The sequence below is a fragment of the Pelodiscus sinensis genome, chromosome 11, assembly GCF_052426305.1.
Source record: "Pelodiscus sinensis isolate ZL-2025 chromosome 11, ASM5242630v1, whole genome shotgun sequence".
In the NCBI taxonomy this organism is placed as follows: Eukaryota; Metazoa; Chordata; order Testudines; family Trionychidae; genus Pelodiscus; species Pelodiscus sinensis.
In genome coordinates, this window is record NC_143062.1 from 26397307 (window position 1) to 26421350 (window position 24044).

Below are 24044 nucleotides of genomic sequence, written 5' to 3' on the forward strand. Positions count from 1 at the left end.
TCCCCATGCTGTGTTAGTGCAGGATCCGCTGCTGTCCCCACACCCCAATCCACTGTGAGATTGGGCTCTGGTCCCCCTTCTGCACAGAGGCACTTGAGGCCGTGAGCCAGGGCAATGCACGCATGGTAGGAGGCCTTGCTGTGGTTTGTAATCGCCTCATTTCCCTGCTAGCCTGGAGGAGCAGGGCCATTTGGGCAGCCTGGGCTCAGAGAGCCATCCTCACTGGCTCCCATCCCCATGAGTTAGCTGCAATTGTCTGTGCTGGGCACTTCCTTTGCTCTTTGTCCCCAGGGCGATGGGGAAGAAGGTTTTCCAGGGCCACCGGGTCGGCCAGGGGACCCAGGAGATCGGGTGAGTCCCCTAAGAGGAGGTAAGCCACGCCCTGGTGCAATGAGCCCCGCTGGCACAGAGCACCCTACAGGCCCATGGGACCTGAAGTAGCAGACCCCTGAGTGCGGGGCAGGGCTCGGAGCTGGGAAAGGCCAGTCTGACCTGTGAATCCGTGCCCCAAGCAGGGCAGAAGAGAACCTCTGCATCAGAGCCTGCGTGAGACCCACTGGGCCAGGGCTCTGCTCTGTTGCCTGTCTCCCAGCCCCAGCCCTGCCTCTCCCTTGCTGGATGGCAGGCCCTGCCCTGGGGGGAGGAGCTCATGCTCTGGGGGCAGCCCGCTCAGCCAGGAGCCTCCCCTGTCAGCTCTGGGGCAGTGGCCTTCTGGCTGGGATGTGCCTAGAGCAGGTGCTGCACTGGTGGGGCTCAGACCACAGGCAGTGAGGCCTGAGCAGGAAATAGCCCTCTGAGCATAGGCAGCCTGAGGAGGCCGGAGGCTGCGCTGCGAGCGTGGGGCTGGATGGGTCCTGGAGTCCAGCCGTGACAACACACCTCAGCGGGCTTGGCCAGGGTCTCGCTGGCGGAGGTGTAATGCTCCTGATTTCCTTTCCTAGGGCCCGAGAGGACCTGTAGGTGAACCAGGAAGCAAGGTGGGTCTCAGGAGGCCTCCCTGCTGGCGGCAGAGTTGGGATCTGTAGGCGGGGCGCTCGGTTCTGCCAGTCCTGTGCTCTGTGACCTTGGGCAGCCCCATCTCCTCCCTTCTGGCCCTGTAAATGGGGGAGGCTGTGTGTTCCCCTGGGGCTGTGGGATAGCATGCCCTGAGATCCCCAGCGGGCGGTGCTGAGCGTGAATTGTAAGAACACAGGCAGCCTGTCCTGTCACACAGACACCTGGACTCTCTGTGGGGGAGCTGGGGGATGGGTCGCAGCCCGATGCCTGGCTCTTCGGTGCGTGGCCGGAAACCCTCTGGGTATGTCTACACTACCCCGCTAGTTCGAACTAGCGGGGTAATGTATGCATACCGCACTTGCTAATGAAGCCCGGGATTTGAATTTCCCGGGCCTCATTAGCATAAGCGGGGAGCCGCCATTTTTAAATCCCCGCTGCTTCGAACCCCGTGTAGCGCGGCTACACGGGGCTCGAACTAGGTAGTTCGGACTAGGGTGCCTATTCCGAACTACCGGTACACCTCGTTTCACGAGGAGTACCGGTAGTTCGGAATAGGACCCTAGTCCGAACTACCTAGTTCGAGCCCCGTGTAGCCGCGCTACACGGGGTTCGAAGCAGCGGGGATTTAAAAATGGCGGCTCCCCGCTTATGCTAATGAGGCCCGGGAAATTCAAATCCCGGGCTTCATTAGCAAGTGCGGTATGCATACATTACCCCGCTAGTTCGAACTAGCGAGGTAGTGTAGACATACCCTCTGTCTGTGATGGCCGAGGGGCAGTCTGGGATGGCGCAGGGCAGCTCACGGGGGGAAAGTTAGAAGGAGCCAATGAGCTTCTAAGGCCACAAGCCAGTTTGGCAAGCCTGTGCCTGGGGGAAGCACAAATGAGGAGCTGCTGTGCCCCACAGCTTGTGGGGTCTCCCCAGGAGGCATCTGCTGGCTGCTCAACCACTTGCCTCTTGGAAGCTCCAGGATGAAAAGGGGCCGAGGCCTCTGGTGCCCCAGGACTCCTCTCGGCTGGGTCCCATCCCGAGCGTGGTCCCAGCATCTGCCCGCACTGATGCTCTTGTCTCTCTTGTGACAGGGTGACCGAGGACAGCCGGGAGAGCTGGGAGAAGCAGGGGAGAAGGTGAGAGCTTGCTGGAGCCCCGGACTGGGCTGTGGGCACTGGGTACATAAGGCCTGGCTCATGGCCCTCGGGGCAGTGCTGTTGAGTCACGACCTCCCGTCCGACCCAGAGGAGAGCTTGGGACCAAGCAGATGACCTGTCGCTGCTGGAGCAGGCTCCACACACAAGACTCCCGAGCTGAGGCTGGCTGCTCCTCCCATCTCCCAAGGGTGCTCTCTTTGCACAGGAAACTGGGCTCTGCAGCCTGTACCCCTGGGTCTTCCCTGCCCCCTGCCTCTTTCAGCTGCTCCAAGCCAAAGTTCTGCCCCAGAAAAGATGGGGAAAATCAGAGCCCTGAACAGGAGAGCAGCTTGTCCCCAGGCAGGGAGAACACCCCAGGCTGGGATTTCCCTGTGACCATCACCGTCAGCTAGCAGCCTGCCCCGGGAGGCGCTCGCAGTCTGCCAGCGCGCTAGAGATGCGGACAGACTGGATGTGCATTGCTGGGCCCTCGCTTGGGCAGGACCGTGCTCAGGGCTATGGCCCTGTAGCATAGAATCCCTGCAGGGGGCTCTATAGGAGGTAGATGCTCTGCCCTAGTCTGTTTTGACTGGGACTCCAAAGCGGATGCCCATTCGGCTGCTGGGGAGCTCTGCAGCAGGCAGGGTTATCCAAGGGGCCCCGGCAAGCGTGAGCCCAGCTGAAATGCCCTTTCTTGTTTCTGTTTCCTCTGCAGGGCGATCGCGGACCCCCTGGGCCGGAAGGGCAGAAGGTCGGTTGGCTCACAGCTAAGGGCTCGTGATTGCTGGGGACTGGATAGTAGGCAGAACGGCCCTGGCCAGGGAAGTGGGGTCAGCCTTGTGGCCCTGATCGGCATATGAGAGACAGCATCTGGTTGGGGCGGCGGCTCTTCTGTTGGGCCAATGCAGTGGGCCCTTGCCCTTGCTCTCTATGCTTCCCCGGCGCTTTTGCACAACCGATAGAGTTCCCTTCCCCCAAACTCCCCCACGAGCTGCAGCTCCTGAGTGCTGCCAGGGACTTAGATCGAGCAGTGCATGTGATCCCAGCCCAGGAATGGCTGGGGCTGGGGCAGAGACCTAGGGGAGGTGGGGGAGGCTGAGCAAGGCGATTGCCCTCGGAGCAGGCTGGCTCCGGTTGGGCTGTGCGGGTGCGTCGGTCCTTCCTCAAGTGTGCACTGAGCCCGTCCTGCTTCCTCTCACACCTTCTCTCCTGTTTCAGGGGGAGCTGGGAGCCCCAGGCCGCCTGGGCCCAACAGGCAGAGAGGTGAGTGTGGGAGACCCACCGAGCCCAGGTGAAACGTGGTAGTGCCAGCCCCACACCGCTGAAGAGCCAGGCAGGCGTGCTCCGGTTCCGAGAAGCCTGCTGCAGCGCCCCCTGCTGACCCAGCACAGCGTTCTTCTCTCTGCCCCTCCGTGGAGCTTGCCAGGCCCAAGGGATGCATGGAGGCGATAAAGGGCCAGAAATGACTGTGGGAACCTCCTGTAACTGTCCTGTTGAGTCAGAGAGAGAGTTTGGTGGGTGGGAATCCTCCCTTCAGCTCCTAAGCAACGAGCCCCAGCAGGAACTGGCCTGGAATCCCCATCCAGGGTTCCTGGGCAGTCTGGCTTTGGCCTGGGGCGTGAGTCTGTGTGGGGGCTGGCACTCTCTGCATGGACAGAGGAGGGCACCACCAGTTCTCTCATGGGTTCTCTTGTCTCTCTAATCCCAACAGGGATTGCCAGGACCGGCCGGCCCACGAGGGGAGAAGGTAGGGACCCTTCGGTATAGCCTGTGTCCTGCCTGCTTGCTGGGCCCTCAGCCGGCTCTCGGGCTGAGCCGAGCATTTGTGGGGCATCCGGGGAGTGAGAGATGATCATGCCCACTGCACTCATTTCCCCCCATCTCCCACCAGCGCTCCTACCTCGCAGAGTTCTTTCCTCTGTGTCTTCTCTGGGCCTGTGCCTCCCTAGTGCTGACATGGTCAATGTCCCTCCCGCAGGTCTGGGCCTCGGGGCCAGAAACCCTGGGCCTAAATGTAGAAAATACAGTCATTGTCCTTAAGGCAACAGACAAGGGGTCAGCTACTACCCTGCTGCCCCTCTGCATTCATCACTGACCTGTGGTGGGTGTCGGGGGGCTGAGTGAGCACTGGAGGAGGAGTCAAGGCTCTAGGCCTCTCAGAGAGAAGTGCTGGGAATCTCTGCTGGTGGGCTGGGCTGTTGGATCTAGGAGGAGCTCCTAGGAAAAATAATATTCCCCGGGTGGCTCTTTCTAGAGCAGGGGTCTTCCCTGTGTGCCTTGTGCCGCCTGCGCTCACTGGGCACAAAGAATGGGACCATTGGTGCTCTGCCACTCCTCTGGGACAGTAGCACTCTGCTAGCCAGTGTCACTGCCTGGGACTCCGGCACCGCGGGGCCCGTGGGCCTGGGTTCCCAGCGCTGCAGGGGAAGGGGAATCCTTGTGCTCTTTGGATCTGTATGTTAAAGTCTTTGTGCCCTTGGGGGAGAGGGATCAATAACGCAGCCCTCCAGGCTGTTGCCACACCCCTTGGGAATCTCCTTGTGATGGTAATGCCCAAACACTGGCAGCTGGGTCCCTTGCTGCCCAATGGGAAGTGTGGCCTGCAGCACTCAGCCAGGAGCAGAGGCTGGTGCGCTCACCAGCAGGAATGAGCCACGCTGGCAGAGAAGCTGAAAGAAGTTTGATTTCCTTTGAGGGCCGCCTCGTCCTGAGAAACCCTCAGCACGTGGGGCTCCCTGATGCCTTTCCCACGCTCCCAGGGCTCTGGAGAAGGCTGTGCCCCCTGGGTGGGGTGGCTGACCCCTGGCCTTTGTTGTTCTCTCCCACAGGGGGATCAAGGTGCTCCTGGGGAACCTGGAAAGTCGGTAAGTGGCCTCCTGTCTGCCAGGCAGGAACTGCATTCCCTAGGGCCAGGGTGTTATGGGGCTCCTAGCACCCAGGGTGGGAACTGACTCTCCAAGGGGCAGGAAAGAGCCCCAGCTTTGGTGCTGGCAGGAAGATTGGTGCAGAGATAAGTCACTGCAGGGAGTAGGATCCTCCCGCACCCTCCCCAGCCATTGGGGTTCTGTTGCCATCAGCCTTCAGTGCTGCCCTCTGCCAGTGATGGGCCGAAGGCTGTCTGGGGATACGGGGGGCCAAGGGGACGTGCTCCCTGGGTGGCTGCAAGAAGTAGCAGTTCCCATGGAAGAAGGCAGGGCTCTCTCCGGGTGACCTAGCCTGTGGGGAGCGGTGCACAGGTTTCACTGGTTTCTCTCCTTGTGTTTCTCCTCCAGGCTTCCAGTGTCTCTGGAGTCAAAGGAGAGAAGGTAACTGAAAATGGCCCTGTGCCCAGCTAGGGGTGGTGGCATGTGCGGGGCCTGGCTACTTTTGCACACCTATAGTTTGCAAGATGCACCTGACCAGTGGCCCTGTGTGTTAGGGCAGAGGGCAGCCACGGGGCATGGGCCTGCGGTGTGACGGTGGCTGATGTGACCCAGGAAGTAGGTAGGGCTGGCAAGAGATCTTGGAGGAAGGATGTGGCTGCTCTGTAACCTGGGGGGTCCCCTTGCGCTGCTATGTGTGATTCCCACCGACTCACCCAAATGTGTATTAACCCAGACACCTAGGCTCAGCCTGAGGAGATAACGGGATTCCCAGAGGGAGAGACAAAGGGAGAGAGGCTGAGACCGACACCAGGTTTCGGGGGGAAGGGGCAGTTGCTGGCTGGGAAACATGAAGGAAGCAGCCTTAGCTGAGGGTCTAGTGATGACAATGGACCCCCTAATCCAAGGGGTCTGAGGCATCCTGGCCTTGACTCCTGAAACCACATCACGTCTGTGCTGTGCTGTATCCTGGAGGAGCAATAAACCCTTTCTATACTACTGGTTGGCGGAGTCTCATGTTGCTGCAGACAGGGTGCAGGATTGGGGGGTGCCCGACGGGCCGCCACAGAGGGCACAGCTGCATGTTGATTCTGCTCCATGGGCCAGGGTTTCTGATTAGGATGGTGCATGCCCACAACACACAGGGGATGCCCACAGGTTGAGGGGAGAGCTTAAGGCAGCCCGCCATAGGGATGTTAGCCAGTAGTCAACTACGTGCTTTCCACACACACACCCACTGCTGCCTCTGGATGAGAAGAGGGTGATAGGGGAGGCTACTCCAGCAGCAGCCCCTGTCTGCGGGAGTCCCAGGGGGAGCTGGACCCCCCTGCGGGCAGGGGCTGCTGCTGCCGAGCAGCCCCTATTCATGGTGGCTGGGGCTGGCTACATGCAGGGGCTGGTCCCGCAGCAGCCCCAGGCTATAGCCACCATGAAGAGGGCTTGCTGCACTTGGCATAAGCCAGGACCGAGGAGTCCTGGCTCGCGCTGGTCCGGGATGCTGTGCCTCTGCATTTTAAATGGGTCTCGGAGCCAGCGCGAGCCAGGACTGCTAACCTTGCTGCGGCTCTGCAGAGCGGCCCTTATTGACTAATCATGCAGTCAATATAAATAGCCACAATTTAACATCCTTAGTCCATTATCTGATCTGTCTGATAGCTGGGGAGAGAACACGCCTCCCTTAGACCCTGTGTTCTCCTCCATCTCTCTCTCCGTTCAGTGTCTCCCGTGTTCCCCCTGCCTTGCCTTGCCTTCTCTGCGGCAACTCCCAGGCCTCAGGGCCTCATTCCCACTCCCGTCCCCTTTTGTCTGCTAAAACGAGCAGCCCAGCCGTGAAAGAGTTGAAGTTGGTGCTCACATGACTTGCTGCTGCAGTGGGATGGGCAGGGGAGCCCACCCCTCGGGGGCAGGCTCACTGCAGGCCCAGGCAGTGGTCAGTGCCACTCAGGACTGGGAGGCTCTCTGTGCCTGGGAGGGCTGGAAATCTATTTCTTGTCACAAAATCCAGGACCAAACAGGCCGGAGCCCCCACACGCAGGAGCAGGGGCCTTTGGCTTTGCTGGGAGCAGCGTGGGAACTTGGCTCTGTCAGCACCCCAGGCACGTTCCTTCCAACCCCACCGCTCCTGGCTCCATGTCACTGGCCCGTCCAACTGGCTCCTTTCAGCGTCATCCCATCCCCAGCCCTGGGAAGCAAGGGAGCAGCTCTGTCTCGCCCACGAGGGGAAAGGCCCGAGTTGGGATCCCGAGGGAATCCGCTCTGCCTGGCTAATGGTGTTTCTTTCATTCAGGGTGACAGAGGCCCGGCAGGAGCAGAGGGGGCCCCCGGTCCCAGGGGAGAGGCGGGAAATAAAGGAGACCGCGTGAGTATGATTCGGGCCATTGGAGGCATCGCGCTGGGTCCCGGTGCAGCCAGGAGCTCTGACAGGCAGGGAGCTCAGCAGGGGCCAATTGTAAAGCCATCTCCTGTCCCCTCTGAGGCCAGGACTCAGGGCCACCTCGTAGCCTGCTCGGGGGGTAGGGACGCTGCTGGGAGCGGAGACCAGAGCAGCTCTTGGCACTGGAGAGGGTCAGTTGCTCTGGGACAAGGCTCTTGTAGCTGGGTAGGAGAGAGGGTCTCTGCCTCCGGAGCTGTGAGATCCTGGACAGTCTCCAGCTCAACGGCTGCTCTGGGTGAGCCAGCCCCTCAGTGCACCATGGCGTGGGGGCTCTTCAGGAGTGACTCTGAAAGCTGGGCCTGTGCTTGGGGCTCCCTCCTCCCGATGCACCCGTGTGGCTCCCTGCGCTGGGAGATGGAATCTGTCTCTCCCCATGCAGGCCAGAGCCACTCTCCTCCCCGTCCCGGTGTAACTGTGCTGGGGCAGGCAGCGAGAACCACAGCATGGCCGGGGAGCAGCCTGGAAAGGGCTTGTCCTGCCCTCCTCACTCTGACCTGCTTTTCTTTTTGTCACAGGGTGCCCCTGGAGTGAGTGTCCCTGGGCCACCCGGCCCCAAAGGAGAGCAGGGCGAGAGGGTGAGTCTTGCCTGCCTACCTTGTGGCTGCATCCCCCAGCTGGCTGTGCCCAGCGTCTAGCCCAGGTGTCTTCAGGGCCATGGGGCTGGGCTCCCACTCATCTCTGTCCCGGGGGTTACGTCCCTGGGGATTGCTCAGTTCTGCCCTTTGGGCCAGGTTTACGGGGGTGGCACCGATCAGCCCGGGGCTGTGCCCCTCTCTCCCTCATAGTGGTGGGTGAAGGGCCGGCGAGCCAGTGGTAAATATGAAAGTGGCATATGTGAGCCCATCTCTGCACGGGGCAATGGGGGAACTCACCTATTCTCAGGGTGGAGGAGTTCACACCTGTGCAAGAAAGGGCCCCATCCAGCATCTTCCTGGAGGGGTCCTGGAGCTGCTTCAGCCCACGAGCAGTCCCCAAGGCTGCTCCATGTCCCGCAGCCTCCCCTGAGACCATGTCCAGTGGGGGTAGCACAGACTCTGCAGGGAACCAGCTCACCAATAACAACCTCTCTCTTTCTGGACAACCAGGGGATTGTTGGCCTCGCGGGCAAGAGTGGCCCCAAGGTAATGGCTCTTTGGGGTGAAGAGGGGTGTAGGGAGGGGCTCCCCTGCCTGGCTGCCCTGGGGGCCGTGTTGTATGTGTGCACTGGGCTCCTCAATATGTGTGGAGAGGGGTCCCTTTTCTTATTGCGCCATTTGCATGGGTGCTTTGTTGTGGGGGGGCCTCCTGCCCTGCACCTGTGGGTGCTGTGTTGTGTGAGGGGGAGGAGAGGCCCCCCTTGGCATTTGCTGTTTATGTGGCAGGGTGGGGGGACTCACTGGTTGCTGGGGGGGTCGATTTGGGGTGCTGCTCTTGTTCTACAGGGGCTGGGTTGTAACCAGCTGGCTGTTCACTGACTCACCCTCTCCTCTCCCTGCTGTGCTTTTTCTCTTGCCTAGGGTGACCCAGGGGAGCCTGGTGAGAAGGGGGAGCTGGGGAGACCCGGAGCTCCAGGGCAGATGGGCCTGCGAGGGAAGGAGGTAACGTTGCAGTGTCCTGGGTGCTTGGCAGGGTGCTCATGGGCAGGCAGGCAGCGCTCTTGGGCCTACAGTTCTGGCTGTTGCCTCGGACAGTTCCTGCTGGTGGAGAGCCTGTTTCTGGCCATGGTGATTTTACAACACTGTGGGGTTTTCATGGAGACCCTGTGCCAGATTGTCATGACAACATCAACAGGCAATTTTTGATAGGGGGTCCAAGAGGTACTTGAGGGGGCTGTGTGCAATGAAGGTGTGTTCCTAGGGGGTGTACTGAGCGGAGGTGTGTTCAGGAGGGTGGCAAGGGCTGGGTAGACTGGAGGTGTGTTCAAGGAGGTGATGGGGGCTGGGTAGACAGGAAGTGTGTTCAGGCAGGGGTTGGGGGCTGAGTGGAGTGGAGGTATTTAGGGTGCTGAGTTTGCACTGAGCGGCTGTGTCTGGGTTTTGTTGGTCAGAGAAGGTAACTGGTGACTCTTTTCTCCTCTGTGCCTGGCTCATGTGTGCTGCAGGGTGAACGTGGTGAGAAAGGGGACGAGGGAGCCCCGGTAAGTGATTGTCTGTTACGTTGTAGCAGTTCTCCTCCCTGGCTTGGCTGTTCCCTTTGCAAAATTCTCTGTCACTTTACAGACTCTAGGGTTCTCTGAGCCGTTCCTAGGGCTCAGGCGTAACTTTTTCACTCCACAGGTGTGCAGGGTCTTTTACCAGTGAAAGAGCTTTACACCGTAATATCCTATTTAACCTCTCTTTATTAACAATCCCCAAGCCCAGAATGCATGCGCTACACATGCAATGCTCACCCCCCCCCCAATAAGACAGTTGAACTTTCCTTGACGGTCAGACCAGGTCCATCTGGGGGGCTCCGGTTTTTGCACAGTGTGATTGGCGCAGGGTTGAGGTCTGACAGCTTGGATCTTGGAGCTGTGTCCTGGAGCTGGTTACCAAAGAACTTCCTTTGCACAGTGAAACTCGAGTCCTGTTTAGCTATGTCTTAACCAATTATTCTACTAAAATTTGACTCACCAATCCTAAGCATATTGGAACGTAATTCTCTAACCAATTATATCTCACCACTGTAATTGATTTACACCTAGCAAAATTAATTATACAGCAGCCAGTAGCAATTAAAGAGCCAGACAAACAAAAGGGAAGTGGGGACCATGATAACAGAACAATAAAGACATGAGGATTTCACAATGGCAACCACTGATGAGTAGTTTCTTGCCAGACAGAATGCTGTCAAACTGTCTTTAACCATCTTGAAGAGCTATTTCTTTATCTGGTGATATTTAGTGCCCTTACGAGTGCGCGTCTCCTTAACAGCCTGACATTACACTATTTCCGTGTACTTTAGACAGAATGTGAGGGCGTGGCTCTCTACTTCTCAGCTAATGGCTGTTGCTCTTTCAATGTGGATGCAGCCAACGGCCTTGGGCTTTAGGCCTTACAATATGTTTACAGGCCTTGCAATATGGTGACAGAAAAAGGCCGTAGCTTTACATGGCCACACTTGGCGTCTCCTGCTATTCTCTTAGGGCACGTCTACCCTGCAGCATTATTTCGAAATAACTGATGATATGTGCGTCTACACAGCAAGCTGTTAATTTGAAATTATTTTGAGATGGAAGACTTCTTACTCTGACTCCTGTAACCCCCATTTCATGAGGAGTGAGGGAAGTCGAAGGAGGAGTGTTCTTCCTTTGACTTCCTGCTGTGTAGACAGCGCCAAAAGCCGAATTAAGCTATTTCAACTTCTGCTACTCAGTCAACATAGCTGAAGTTACGTATCTTAATTTGATTTTTGTCCTGCAGTGTAGACATGCCTTTACTTCCCTCTTTCCTCCTCAGGGAGAGTCGGGGCAGCCTGGCAAACCTGGAGACAGGGGCCCCCGGGTAAGTGAGGGGGTGGGAGGGCTGTATCCGGTGGGATGGCAGGGCGTGGGGGAGATCACAGGACAGGCTGCATATGGAATGCACAGGCAGCCGGGTTTGCTGAGATCGAGTAGGGACGTGGGGATGGGACAAAGTGTTGCCCCTCTATAGGACTCTGTGCTGTTGTGCTCCCCTGAGCTCATGTGTGGGGGAGCTGTAGAATGGGCCCAGCTGAGCCTTGTGTGCTGCCTGGGGTGAGAGCAGGAGACAGACCAATTGGGGCGATCCCCAGAAGGCAGAGTCTGGGGGGAAGGATGTTACTGTGGGATTTGAAGGGCGACTGTCCCTTGCCCCTGTCCCGGGGTGAATTCCAGCTGTTGTAACTGCACAGCACCATCACTGCGTGTCTAAGGGGCCTCGGCCTGGCCTCTGCTCTATAACCACTCAGAGCTGTGTGCTCCAGCTCCTCCCCAGCCCTTTTCCTTGGGTCTGGGCTCCCGCCTGTGCTCACACCAGCACAGGGGACACCATAGTGCTGTGGGCCGGCTGCCTCACCTGCTGTTTCTCCACCAGGGCCTACCAGGAAACCGTGGCCTCCCCGGGGAGAAGGGTGACCAGGGAGACCCAGGCGAAGATGGCAGAAATGTAGGTGACCGACTTGCAGCCAGCCCCTTCTCCAGCAGCCAGCTGCCTGACCCCTCCCTTCACTGTGTCCCTTCTCTCTTGGCAGGGCAGCCCTGGAGTGCCAGGGGCTAAGGGTGACCGTGGGGAACCGGTGAGTAAATTTACCCGCTTTGGCTCCGCTTTACACCCCCAGCCAGACCTTTCTCCTGGGGGCACTGTAGTATGGTGAGGCTGGGCTCCCCAATGTCACGCCCAGGGCTTCATCAGGGCATGGGGCACCACCAGGACCCACGTGCAATAGAAATCCAGGCATGTAGGGGAAGGTCAGGGTGTCTGTTGTACACTCTGCACACTCCCCGGCTCCTGTTGCACACTCATCATCTAGACACAGGTTTACCTGTACTTGTGCTGATCTGCCCCGGCCTTTGTGGTGCTACCGGTGCCTGGGCGTGTCCTGCTCGCCCTCACCCTGCCCAAGTATCTAAGCTCAGGCCCTGGTGACTGGGTTTGATGATCTTTCCCTTCTGGGCCTTGCTAAACCTGATGTCTCGCCCAGTCTCTAGCTGGCAGTGTCAGCTGGCTACGGGAACGCCCGGGTTCTGTGCCGGGTGGAGCACAGCATGCAGTCTGTCTGCAGTATGTCTAAGGAGGTTTGGAGCCCAACCATGCTTGCTTAGGGGGCTTCCTCCCTCCCTCACCCCTCCAGAGATGCTGCTGTGTCTCAGGCTGCATCTGTGCAGAGCTTCTGCAGGCCTCCATTAATGCTGGGCTCTCTCTCCTTCTCCTCAGGGGCCGGCTGGACCCCCAGGACGAATTGTAAGCTCAGCGTTTCTTTGCCCCACCTTGCTTGTGCTGGGTTTGTGCCCTGGGCCCTGGAGCATCTGACCCCTCTCTCTGCCCCACAGGTTGATTCGGGAGCTGGAGGAGGAATAGGAGAGAAAGGCGAGAAGGTAATACTGCCCTTGGGGCTCCTCCTTGCCTCATGGGGGCTGCCATGGGGTGGGAGCTGTGGAGCCGCCCCTCTCTGCAGGAGTGGGGCAGCCCTGCTGGGGGCCTCAGGCTGGGCTGTTGCCTAGCGCTCTGCCTGCTCTGGTACCACTTAGGACTCTGCAGTATGGACCATGCCTGCTCTGCAGAGAGATTGTCCTGGGACAGAACTGCTCCCCCCTCCCCTCCGCCACCTGGAAGGGGCACGTGCACCTGGGCTTAGCTCCTGGCATGCACCTGGAGGAGGATACAGGAGAGTGTGGGAGCAGCCACTGCAGGTCCACTGGCCAGCAAACTCTGGAATCTGCTCTGACTGGCTGTTTCCATTTCAGGGGGATCCGGGGGATCCCGGAGAAGACGGGATGAAGGGCACAAAGGGCGAGGCTGGGTTACCTGGAGAGAGGGTAGGTGCCAGGGCATGGGTGTGTCTGACGTGGGAGGTGTGGCTTAGACGCGAAAGCCCCTACAAGCCAAGCTCTAAGGGAGGGCGTGTCGGAAGGCACTGGAGGCTGGGTGTGGTTCCTGGGAGCACACAAGGGCGGCCGTCCCACAGGCAAAGGATTCCCACCTTGGGAGTGGGGGAAGGGATGTGCCTGCCAGGGGAGCAGTGAGTGTGGGGACTCAGGGAGGCTGCATTGGGAGAGGTGTCTAGTGTGGGGAGAGGCCCATCGGGCTGTGTTTGGAGCATGGGGCACAGAAGCAGGGTGTCCCATGGCTGGGGGTGGTGCCCGTGTGGGGAGAGCTCACACAGGGAACTGGTTTGTGTCTTGGGTGTCTCCGTGAGGCAGGGCAGGGTGATGAGTGATGGCGGAAAGTGGGCCCCAGCCATCTCCTCCTGACACTCCCATAGCAGAACTGTCTCCTTTCTTTTGCAGGGGATCGAAGGCCCCAGAGGCCCCCCTGGAGCTCGGGTGAGTTCCCATTTCTTTTCCTTTCTGTTGTTCCAGAGGGATTCAGCACTTTCTCCCCCCTCCTCCTCCCCCACAAGTGCCAAGGAGCTTTGGCCGGCTCTGCCCCTTGCTCTGTGACCAGCCACGTTCTTTTCTGTTTCATACCCTGCAGGGTGACCCTGGGGACCGAGGCCCATCGGGAGAGAAGGTAAAAGCCTTGGTTCCATGTGAGATGCCAGGTCTTCCTGTGCCCAGCATGGGGTGGGCAGGAGGGTGTATTGGGGTGACTTGGGGGGGGGGGGGAAGTCCTTGGATCGTACCATTTCTGTAAGTGGAGCTCTCAACAGTGGGCAAGGCCTCTTTGCCTTGTTCGTGGGGGAGGAGGGATACATTCCCTGTGCCCACAGTCCCAAGAGAGGGGTCCAGAGTGCAACATGTCCATCTGCATGGGGCAGAGTGGGGCCTACAGTCCAAGTGCCCAGGGACTGGCCTGCATCGCGTTGCAGGAGAGTGAGAGCCCCAGGCTGGGGAGAAGAGTGGTCTGGAAAGCAGAGCACAAGGATTCGGGGACTGGATTGGCTCAGAGGCTGCAGGGAGGGCGCAGAGCCCAGGTGGGGGCTGGGGGACAGCACTGCCAGTCCAGCAGCCACGTTGCATGGAGGGCTGGCTGGTGAAGTGGCCTGGGAGCCAAGGCAGGTGGGGGTGAAGGGGGTTTGTCCCATTCCTGGGCAGCAGCCAAGTGTTGCCATGTTTGCTCAGGGAGGAGTCCCAGGCAGATGGGGAATTGACTGTAGCCCTGGTACCGTGTCAGTCACAGGCATGGCCATGCATGTTCCCACCCACTAGCATGCGTCCCTTTACGTGGTATGGAAAATACCAAAAGGGGAGGAGCTGGGCTGAGGAGGGATCTGCCTGGGGTCCTGCCACCCTGAGATGCCCTGACCCATCACTGACAGGGTCCTTATTGCCACCGCTTCCAGTGTGCACCCTCCATTCCCCCGCTCACGCTGCTGCCTGCCCCGCTGGTGGGCTCTCGGAGGAGGTTGGAATGGGGGAGCCGCGGTGCGAAGCCTTCACTGCCTGGCTCTCTTTCAGGGGGACCGAGGCCCTCCGGGGCTGGATGGCCGGAACGGATTGGACGGCAAACCTGGGCAAATGGGCCCCACAGGGCAAAGAGTAAGTGTGGCCTGGCTGGGGGAATCCCATCCCCCTTGCATGAGGCTGCCCCTCGGAGGGCTATGGGGGAGGCTCTGTGTCCCTGAGCTGTGCAGTGCTCTGTGCTCCTTCCTGTCTGTGCCCCTCAGTGCCCGCTCCCAGGCTAGCCAAGGAGTGCTGCTGACTTTCCCTGGCTGGGTACTGCTCCCTTCCAGGGAGCCTAGAGACCCTCGTAGCCGAAGTGCCTGCGTGGTGGTGACCTCTCCTGCTTTCATGCTGTGAGGCGAGCCAGGCCTCTCTGGAACCCCCAGGGCAGCACCTTAACCGGGGAGGCCAGGCCCCAGCATCAGGCCTGAGCTCAGCCCCACTGATAATGGCCTGTCCTATTGTTTTTCTAGGGTGACCAAGGCAAGCAGGGTGACCCTGGACGAGATGTAAGTACAGAGCCCCTGATCCTGAGGGGTGTTGGTGGCACGAGGCAGGGAGCTTATCTGCTCCCCCCTTTCTCTGGGGCAGTATCTGAATAAGGCTGCAGCAATGGGCTCAGGAATCACCGCAGCAACGCACTGGTTCAGCTAGCTCTGTGCCCCACCTTCCTATCACAGGGTCTGTCCATCCCCATAGGCTTCCCCTGACCCTCCACTGAGGCTTTACCCTCAGAGCCCCAGGCCTGAGCTGTGTGGTCAAATCCTGAGCATGGTGGAGCTGCCCCGGGAGCCAGCTGAGCCTGGAGAGTCCCTGGCCCAAGGGCACTGCCTACCCCTGCAGTCACCGGTCCTCCTCTCCCTTCCTTGGTGAGCGGCTGCCTCTCGTATCAGCTGTGAGGAGGTGGAGCATGGTGTGACCCAGCTGGGATGTGCCTCTCACCTGATCTTCTATTGTTGCAGGGACTGCCAGGCTTACGAGGGGAGCAAGGCCCCCCAGGAGCTGTCGGCCCCCCCGGACCACTAGGCTTGACTGTAAGTAGTTTGGTTGATTGTTGTTGGCCATCCCTGATGACTGTTCTCTAGCACCTCCTCTGGCACCTCCCCCTGCTCTGGCAGGGCCCCAGATACCCCACACCCTGCCTTGCCCCCTTACCAGGCGCTTCCTTATGAGGTCACTCCTGTTTTCTGGCTGCCTCCTGTCCACAGTCCCCACTCACCCATATGTGCCTGCTCTGTGGGATATGACCCTGCCCCTCGCCACATTCCACGTGCTCTGGGAGGCCTCTTCCCAGGACTCATGCTGCCCCTTTGGCTCATCCTTTTGCCCAGAACAGCCTGACCCAAGTCTGATGTGAGACATACTCAGGCCTGCGGCTACTCCCCCAACATTTCCTGATGTCCCAGGCAGGTTTAGGGCAGCCCTCAGATGTCAGCAGCTCCATTTGGCTCCTTGTTTGGTGTCTTGACCTTTCCTGTTACCCTTCAGTCTTACCCTGCAGGCATCTGCCTGCTGCTGTTGACTGTCGTGCCTCAGCTAATCACTCTCTGGGCACGGCTTCCTGACGGGGCAGGTGTCCTGACCCTGCCTCCTCTAGGAGCTGCTGCCGGGTGGTACTACAGCATCAGGCTCCAGCCACCCTGGCGGTCGTAGTGAGCCTAGGAGAGACTTGCTGCTGTCTTAGGTGCTTGGAGGGCCCCTCACGCTGCTAACAGCCTTTGCTTCCTTCCAGGGAAAACCTGGAGATGATGGCAAACCCGGCCCGAATGGGAAGAATGTGAGTAAGGGAGCCAGTCCCTGCTGGAGAAAGGCAGCTCCGGGCTCTGGCGGGCAGGGTCTCTAGGCCTGACTTGCACGGAGCTGCCTGGGCGAGAGGGAGCTGCCCTGGCAATGTGACTGCCAGTGACAATGTAGGGTCCCTGACACTGTACTGAATGCAGGCAGAAGGCCCCCGAGCATGGGCAGACTCTGCTGTCCCCCCTCCATGGGCAAGCCCTCAGTGTGCCAGGGCCTTCCACCGATGGGCTGTCACAGGGGCTTAGCAAAGGACTTCCCAAGTGCGGCTCCCCACGTGAGGAACCCCAGTGTACCATGGTAACCACCAGGGCCTGCCTGCTGTCCCAAAGCCTCACTAACCCTGCAGGAGCCTGGCTCCCTGCCTCATCTAAGGGCTGTGTGGTAGATGTCAGGAGAGCTGGGTGACCCAGGGGATGAATTGTGCTTCCCGGCATGGAGGTGCCGGTCTGACCTAGGATTTCTCCCACCACCTGCTCAGTGTCCAGCCCCTAGTGTGTGGGGCCTGTGTGGAACCGGGCTTTGACTATTGGTTTCTATCCTCCTAGGGAGAAGATGGGATCCCAGGAGAAGATGGGAGGAAGGTAACGAAATAAAGGGCCCCTCACCCCAGGCTAGACAGCTCCCTTTGCTAGCCAGGTCTGTGAGCAGCCTATCAGACAGGGAACCCCTGGGGACAGACTCCTGTGCTGCTTACAGATACCGCTCCATTGTGTCTGCCTGGCACCTCTCACCATGCGCTTCCTGTGGGAGCGGGAGCTGCCTCCTGGTGCCAGTGTGCAGCTCCTGGCTGCTCCAGCTCTGCTCACCCAGCAGGACGGGGTGGTGAGGTTGGGCCTGGTGTTACTGCAGCCCCAGCTCTTGCTGGCTCTAGGAAAGGTGCCATTGAGAAGACAGAGCCAGGCTCTTGGGTGAAGGTTCCTACCCCATTGGGGGCAGGGCAGGGGGCCACATTTGCTGTGCCCTGCCCGAGTCCCCAGGCTGTGTCATTTGGAAGTGGAATGAGCTGTAAGGTCGCCATTTTCTCTTGGCTTTTCCTCATTAGGGGGACAAAGGAGAAGCTGGAGCCCCTGGCAGAGACGTAAGTACCTGTGATTCACCCCTTTCCCCCACCCGCCCTGGATTTACCTCGGTCACTAATTCCCTCCCAGCCTTGGGGTTGGCACAGGGTCTGTCTGTTTGGTGGCTCCACGGGTCACTCTCCCATGTGCTGCCTACGCAGGCACTAAGGCCCCCTCTCTCCAGTTGTCCGTCATGGTGGAGCTTGCACCCTCTGGGTGGCTTCAGTGGCAGAGGCCCCATCTAGCAAATCTGGAGGCAACTGTTGGGTCTCCCAGCTTGCTGCCCAGAAGCAAGCAGGGGAGGTCTGTAGTGATCCGGTGCATCTTCTCTCTCCAGTGCACCAGGGCCTGTTACCCTCTGGCAGAGGAGGGGAGTGCAGGCAGTGCCCTCTGGTCTGTGCTTCCCGGCTCACAGAGGCCTGAGTTTAGAAGCCAGGCTCAGCTGAAAAGGGTAGAGGGGGCCCCAACTCTGGCTAATGTGATGCTGGTGGTCTTGGCCTTCGTGACTCCATTGCTTACAGGCCCTAGTGGTTTCTTGGGCTTCAATAAGCATCACTAAAAGATGCTGACCTGCTCTTAGGTGGTACCACCTAGTGCCAGGGGGAGACACATGCCTTCTGCTGGCACCCCAGGGCACTGGCACCCTTTGGCAGTGGCAGGCCTTTCAGCAGGCGTCTGGCTGTCAGACCTGTCTGTAGGCCCGGCCAGCTGGGAGGGGTTGAGGGTGGGGAATTTGGGGGTGATACCAAGTAGTACCCAATGGTGGTGAGTCTGTTCTTTCACAGGGTCAAGAGGGCCCCAAGGGCGAGCGAGGGGATCGTGGTGCGTCAGGCCCCTTGGGACCTCCTGGTGTCCCTGGGCAGGTTGGAATCCCAGGTCAGGTGCGTAACCTCCAGAGTAATACTTCTAACACTAGCTGTATGGCACGGCTCACCGTGCCCACCATTATTCAGGACTGACTCCTCATAGCCTGCCTGGGAGCTGGGGCAGGGAGAGCACCAATGCTGGGTACAGATGGGGGGGTGGAGAGACAGAAAGAAGAGGAAACTGGCCCAAGACCATGGTAAGCTCAGAACCTAGGACTCCTGTCTCCCAGACCCTGCCCTGGCCACTAGTTGGCATGCCCATGGCTGTGTTAGGAATACAGACCTGGCCAAGCCCAGAGCCAAGAGGATCTGGACAGCCGAGCAATGGCTCACTGTGCCAGGGCATGGACACCCTGGATCCCGTTTTGATTCCCTGGGGAAATCCTGTTCCTCTCCAGATCCTAGCTCCTTGCAGGACTTGGGACTGAACTGCTGACCATACAGCCCCTCCGTGTCTTGGAGACAGGCCCTGGGGCAGAAGAAATATCCCAGCTTAACTGGACTCTTCCTCCCAGGGTCAGTGCTCACAGATGCCCCAAGCTGTGTGTGGCCTCTTCTCCTTCCTCTCCCCAGGCCTGGGAGTACCTGTACCCCACCCATTGGCAGTGAAGCTGCTCTCTCCCCTGGCTCGCAGGGTCCAGGGTCTGCTCACATTTCTTCTGTACCTTCCAGGGTGCTCCAGGCCTCACCGGGGCTGCTGGACAAAAGGTGAGTGTTTTCCCCAGCCCCGACCAGGCCACTAGAACTCCGTGGCAAGTTGTGCATTGGCTGAATGATCAGAGAGCAGCATGTCCCGGCAGACCCCACTTGGAGAGGGGCTGGCTTGTTGCCCCAGGCATAGACCTCTGGGCCTTCAAGGGTTAATCCTGTGAATTCACTGAGCTCTGCACCCTGCTGTGCCCAGCTGGTGGGCATGGCTTATGTCCTCTTCTGAGCCTCCTCTTTGGAGGAGCTGGGTGCCAGGAGGCAGGGGCAGATGACAATTTTGCGGGGCCCAGGGCAGCACAATTTCACGGGCCCCCCCCTTTGACACGACACATGTGCGGGGCTTCTTGAAGCGTGGGGCCCAGGGTGGCCGCCCCGCTCGCCCTGCCCTATATCCGCCTCTACCAGGAGGGACTAAAGTGTGTCCTCAGTGGGGCCCACCTGTGAAAGGCAGGGGGTCTCTGAGATGCCATAGGCTCTGCAGTAGGCCATTGGGGGTCCCCAGCTCTGATCTATGTCTGGCCCAGGCTTGGTTCCCGGTAGAAGCTCTCTGAGGCTGGAGAGCCTGGGTTCTGGGCTAGCTGGGGGTGGAGCACTGGGTCATATGTCTGCCCTTCCCCCAGCACCATGGCACTGTTCCTCCCTGGGGCCCTCCCCTAGCTGTCTCACTTCAGCCTGGGGAAGGCGGGGGCTCCTCCAAGTAAGGCAGGGATGAGCTCTCTGCCTGGGCTTTCCCCTCCCATGCAATACTGGGGGGGACCCTGACTCCTCTTGTTCTGGTTCAGGGTGACCGAGGAGAGCCGGGATCCAAAGGAGACCAGGTGAGTACCCAGCACGACTTGGGCAAACCGCCAGCGCTAAGTCCTCCTCCCTGCCCCCCCTCCGTGCAGTGCCCCATGGCATCCCCTCTGAACACAGCACCCGGGGCTCGGCGGCCTAACCCTGCCAGTAAACAGACCCTTGCCAGTCGCTGCTACTTGGGAGCAGGAAGAACAGGTCCCTTGTTCTCTGTGATTCTGGGCCTGCCACGTCCACCCCTGCAGCAGGGCGGTGCCCTGCTCCCTTCGTTCTCATTGCCAGGGGAGCCTCTGGCTTGCCCTGGAAGCTGAATGCGTAGCCGATGCTGCAGTGCCAGCCTGACGGAGCTCTGCTGCACTCCCCTCACGCCTGCGGCCACTCTGGAATGCCATGGGGCCTGTTGTAATAACAACGCTTCCCCCACTGATCATTCCAGCAGAAAAATCCACCTGAAGCGCTGGCTGTGCCACAATTCCATGCCCCCTCCTGCGGGGCGTCGCTGAGGTGTTTCTGCGTTAAGACAAATGCCTGCAGCCCAGTGAAAATGGGGGCAGTGTAAAATGGACGTTGATCTCCACATAGCTAACCTAATGGGCAGGGGGCTCCCATGGGCCCCGGGGGGAGACATCACGACTGTGCCTTCCCTCTGGCTAATTCCGTCCTTTGGGTAGATCAGCAAAGTGCTCCCTTCTTGTGTGACACTGCTGCAGAATTAGCAGACTGGCTGCAGCCCGCAGGTCTTGCTGGCTTCCGGGTATGAAGGGTATTGCAAGCGACTGGCCCTGTTACAAAGTCAGTTGTCCAGGGTCTGTGTGTGAGGTACAGTCCCAGGGAGGGCACAGTAGTGACCTGTGAGCAGCAGCATCCCACTAACTGGTGAGTGAGATCTCTGCCCCGTCATTCCAGATGATGCAGAATTCTCTCTCCCCCTACTTTCCCCATGTCAGCCCCCCAGTTACTGCTGTGTCCTTCCCTGGGACACTGTCAGTGAGTAGGACTGTGCTAATCTGGTGTTCTGCTTCTTCCCATGGTGCCCAGGGCAGACCAGGGGATCCTGGACTGCGTGGTGAGCCCGGGACAGTCTCGGTAAGTCGCTGTGTGGGGCCAGTCCCACCAATCTCAGACTGGGAGAGCTATTCACATCCCCAAAATAACCAGGGCATCTGCTGGTGCAGCCAGTTGAGCCCTGGTAGGAGAGGGGCGAGGGTTAAGGCCATGGGGGGGGGGGGTCTCAAGGCTGGCGGTGAAGAGGGTGGAGGTTATGTTTCCGTGATCTTGACTGTGAGGGTGTATGTTCCATTTTATGCCCCATTGTTCTCATTGTCTTTCCCTTCTAGAATGTTGAACGTGCCCTGGAATCCTATGGGATCAAGGTACAAAGCAAAGCAACAGCCAGCTCTGCTCATGGGGTATCTGTAAAGGGGGAGGGGAAATGGGATTTGTGGTGGGACACTCTCCCTGGCCATTGAGAAACCAGTAGGAGTCTGGTTAGGGTAGGTGGGGAACCAGGAGAGACTGAGATATAAGGGGGATGTCGGAGCCCTGGCTAATAGGCCCTTGGGTGGAGGAGACCAGGGCTCAGTGGTTAGACTACTGAGGGGGAAACCAGAGCCATTGAGCGTGTGGTCGAGGATCCTGGCTGATGCACCTGGGGAGGGGTGAGGGATGAAGACATGGAGTCCCCTTGCCACTGGGCTATGTGGTAGTGGGGGGAAGGCCAGAGGCTCTGGCCAGCAGCTCCCTGGAATCCCAGCAGCGCTGCTGCTGGAAGGTTTTTGGCAGTTGTAGGCAATGGCTACAGGATGTTACGAAGGGGTCATTTCCATGTGTGTCGGGTCTGAGTGTGAAGGTCAGACCTACGTTTCTCTGTCCTGCCACTGACCTTCCCGCATTGCCAGTTCTCGCCCAGCAAGTCATGGGTTCCCAGCGTGTCTGTCCGTCTTCGTTGGGGTCCCTTTCTAGTGCCACCAGAGAGTGGGATTTAGAAATGTTTCTGTGGACTATCCCAGTCATCCCTCTGTCAGGGGGCTCAGGGCCTGGCTAGATTAACCCTCCCCCAAAGCAGGATCGGAGACGTCTCTCCTTTGCCCACTTTTGTGATGACTGTCCTCTCTCTCTCTTAGATTTCCTCTCTCAGGGAGATCACTGGAGCCTTTGACGGGAGCACTGATCCATTCCTGCCCTACCCTGACCGCTGGAGAGGCCCCAAGGGCGATAGCGGGGACCCAGGGGAGAGGGGATCTCCAGGCAAAGAGGTGAGGTGGATTCACCAACATGGGCAGGTTCCCCTAGGGCCTCTCTGCTTCCTCTTGGGGGCAAGGGATCCTTCAGCCAGCACCCAAGGAAATAAAGCACTGTCCTTGTTAGCCCAGGCTCAGGGCAACCCCTCAGTGGGCCCCACTCCCTCAGCCTCTTTCCAGGACTCTCTCACACATGGCGCTGGAGTTCCCTGTCTTCAGGACTCAGGACACACTTCACTGGGCTCCTGGAAGGGGTGGGGCCTTGGGCGGAAGGGATGAGGGTGGGGCAGGCCTGGGCAAAATACAGCCCACGGGCCGAATCCAGCCCGCCAAGCCACCAGATCGGGCCCACGGATGCTGCGGGGAGCCCCAGGCAGGCTCCCCGTTTGCCTCAACCCACCCGCATGCTGTTTAGAAATGCAGATGCAGGGCGTTTTTTCGTTAAAAACTGTGAGTCCGGAGGGGAGGGAGGAAGCTTTAGGAACTGCTCCCACCCAGCACAATCCCATTGGCCAGTTTTTGGCTGGAAACCGGCCAATGGTAGCTGCCTGCTTCAATAACAGGTAGCTAAGAAGCACAAGGGGCTAAGGGTGTTAAATATCGGTTAATTTTCTAGTCAAGTAGTCGATGGCATTTCCATCGACTAATCAATAGGCATTTCTGTATTCCTCCTTTGAAATGTATAAGAGCCCCTGTATTCCTCCTTTGAAATGTACAAGAGCCCCCGGTGGGCTACAGAACTCCGCGTGCAGCCTAGAGCCAGCAGGAAGTGCTGCTGACTCCAGGCTGCACTTGGCATGTCTACTTTGAAATGTACAAGAGTCCCCAAGCAGGGGACTTTTCAAAGCGGAAGCACCTTCATGGAGCCCGGGGTCAGTGGGGGAATTGACTAGTTGTCTAGTCAGCTGACTATCCAATAAGCATTTGTGTATCGGATAGTTGACTAGTCCTTAACATCCTTACAAGGCTCCAGAGCACATGGCTGCAGCCTGTGCAGAGGCAGAGCAGGTAGGGAGGCTGATTTAGGAGGGCTGCCTATCTCCGGCACTCAGTCCCTCCCTTCCCTTTATTTTAGATAGATAAATGTCTATCAGGGATGGTCTAGGCAGTATTTGGTTCTGCCATGAGGGCAGGGGACTGGACTTGATGACCTCTCGAGGTCCCTTCCAGTTCTAGTCTTCTATGATTCCCCAATCCTCTGCCCCCTACTCCACATACCCAAATTCTCTGCCCCCATCCTGTACCCAAATCCCCTCCCAAATCTGGCATCCCACTCCCCTGCCCCAGATCACAGTCCCCTCCTGCCCTAGCTCACAACCCAAATCCCTACACCCCTTCCTGTACCCCAATTCCCTGCCTTAAGTCACAATCCAACTCCTTGCATCCCAGTTCAGTGTCCCAGGTAACTGCCTCCTTACCCAGACTCCCTCCCTTACCCCAAGTTCCCTTCTGCATCCATCCTCCATTCCAGACCCCGCTCCTCCTTCATTAATAGCATGGAAGAGTGTGGCCCTTGACCATTTTCCAAATTCTTGGAGTGGCCCCCATCAAAAATCATTGCCCACCCCTGGGCTGGTGGTTAGCCTCCCCAGCCAGCCCTTCAGTGCCTGTAGGGCTTCGGCAGCTTTCTCCCCATTGCATCGCCTCACTTGCCAGCCCTAGCCCCAGGACTAGCTGAATTGTGTGTTCCCTGCAGGGTGCGATGGGCTTTCCTGGAGAGAAAGGGCCCAAGGGCGACAAAGGAGACCAAGGCCCTGCGGGCCCCCAAGGCCCCACGGGACGAGCTATTGGAGAGCGAGGTCCAGAGGGGCCGCCTGGCCAGGCAGGGGAACCTGGCAAGCCTGGAATCCCTGGTGTGCCAGGCCGGGCAGGGGAGCTCGGAGAGGCTGGCCGACCTGGTGAGAAGGTGAGTAAGACCGGGGAAGAGGGGACAAGGGTTGGAAGGTCAGCAGTGGCCAGCTGTGTACAGGCAGTCCCCGGGTTACATACAAGATAGGGACTTAGGTTTGTTCTTAAGTTGAATCTGTATGTAAGTCGGAACTGGCGTCCAGATTCAGACACTGCTGAAACTGACCACCAGTTCTGACTTACATACAGAATCAACTTAAGAACCCCAGGCGTCCCCAAGTCAGCTGCTGCTG

At 59.0% G+C, this 24044-nt stretch overlaps 1 protein-coding gene across 1 annotated transcript in view; it reads left to right on the forward strand.

Annotated features, from left to right (window-relative positions):
• The window catches only part of COL7A1 (collagen type VII alpha 1 chain), a 118993-nt gene that overhangs the window by 46153 nt on the left and 48796 nt on the right, over positions 1 to 24044 (forward strand). The window contains exons 41-74 of the mRNA XM_075938832.2: positions 292 to 351; positions 942 to 977; positions 2079 to 2123; positions 2839 to 2874; positions 3342 to 3386; positions 3835 to 3870; positions 4952 to 4987; positions 5396 to 5428; positions 7272 to 7343; positions 7934 to 7993; positions 8504 to 8539; positions 8915 to 8995; positions 9499 to 9534; positions 10835 to 10879; positions 11432 to 11503; positions 11589 to 11633; positions 12272 to 12298; positions 12388 to 12432; positions 12802 to 12873; positions 13345 to 13380; positions 13532 to 13567; positions 14455 to 14535; positions 14913 to 14948; positions 15402 to 15473; positions 16172 to 16216; positions 16782 to 16817; positions 17279 to 17314; positions 18080 to 18175; positions 18833 to 18868; positions 19651 to 19686; positions 20702 to 20749; positions 21001 to 21036; positions 21787 to 21918; positions 23600 to 23809. Coding sequence (XP_075794947.2) covers positions 292 to 351; positions 942 to 977; positions 2079 to 2123; positions 2839 to 2874; positions 3342 to 3386; positions 3835 to 3870; positions 4952 to 4987; positions 5396 to 5428; positions 7272 to 7343; positions 7934 to 7993; positions 8504 to 8539; positions 8915 to 8995; positions 9499 to 9534; positions 10835 to 10879; positions 11432 to 11503; positions 11589 to 11633; positions 12272 to 12298; positions 12388 to 12432; positions 12802 to 12873; positions 13345 to 13380; positions 13532 to 13567; positions 14455 to 14535; positions 14913 to 14948; positions 15402 to 15473; positions 16172 to 16216; positions 16782 to 16817; positions 17279 to 17314; positions 18080 to 18175; positions 18833 to 18868; positions 19651 to 19686; positions 20702 to 20749; positions 21001 to 21036; positions 21787 to 21918; positions 23600 to 23809 — 1890 coding nt within the window. The remainder of the gene's footprint in view (positions 1 to 291; positions 352 to 941; positions 978 to 2078; positions 2124 to 2838; positions 2875 to 3341; positions 3387 to 3834; positions 3871 to 4951; positions 4988 to 5395; positions 5429 to 7271; positions 7344 to 7933; positions 7994 to 8503; positions 8540 to 8914; positions 8996 to 9498; positions 9535 to 10834; positions 10880 to 11431; positions 11504 to 11588; positions 11634 to 12271; positions 12299 to 12387; positions 12433 to 12801; positions 12874 to 13344; positions 13381 to 13531; positions 13568 to 14454; positions 14536 to 14912; positions 14949 to 15401; positions 15474 to 16171; positions 16217 to 16781; positions 16818 to 17278; positions 17315 to 18079; positions 18176 to 18832; positions 18869 to 19650; positions 19687 to 20701; positions 20750 to 21000; positions 21037 to 21786; positions 21919 to 23599; positions 23810 to 24044) is intronic.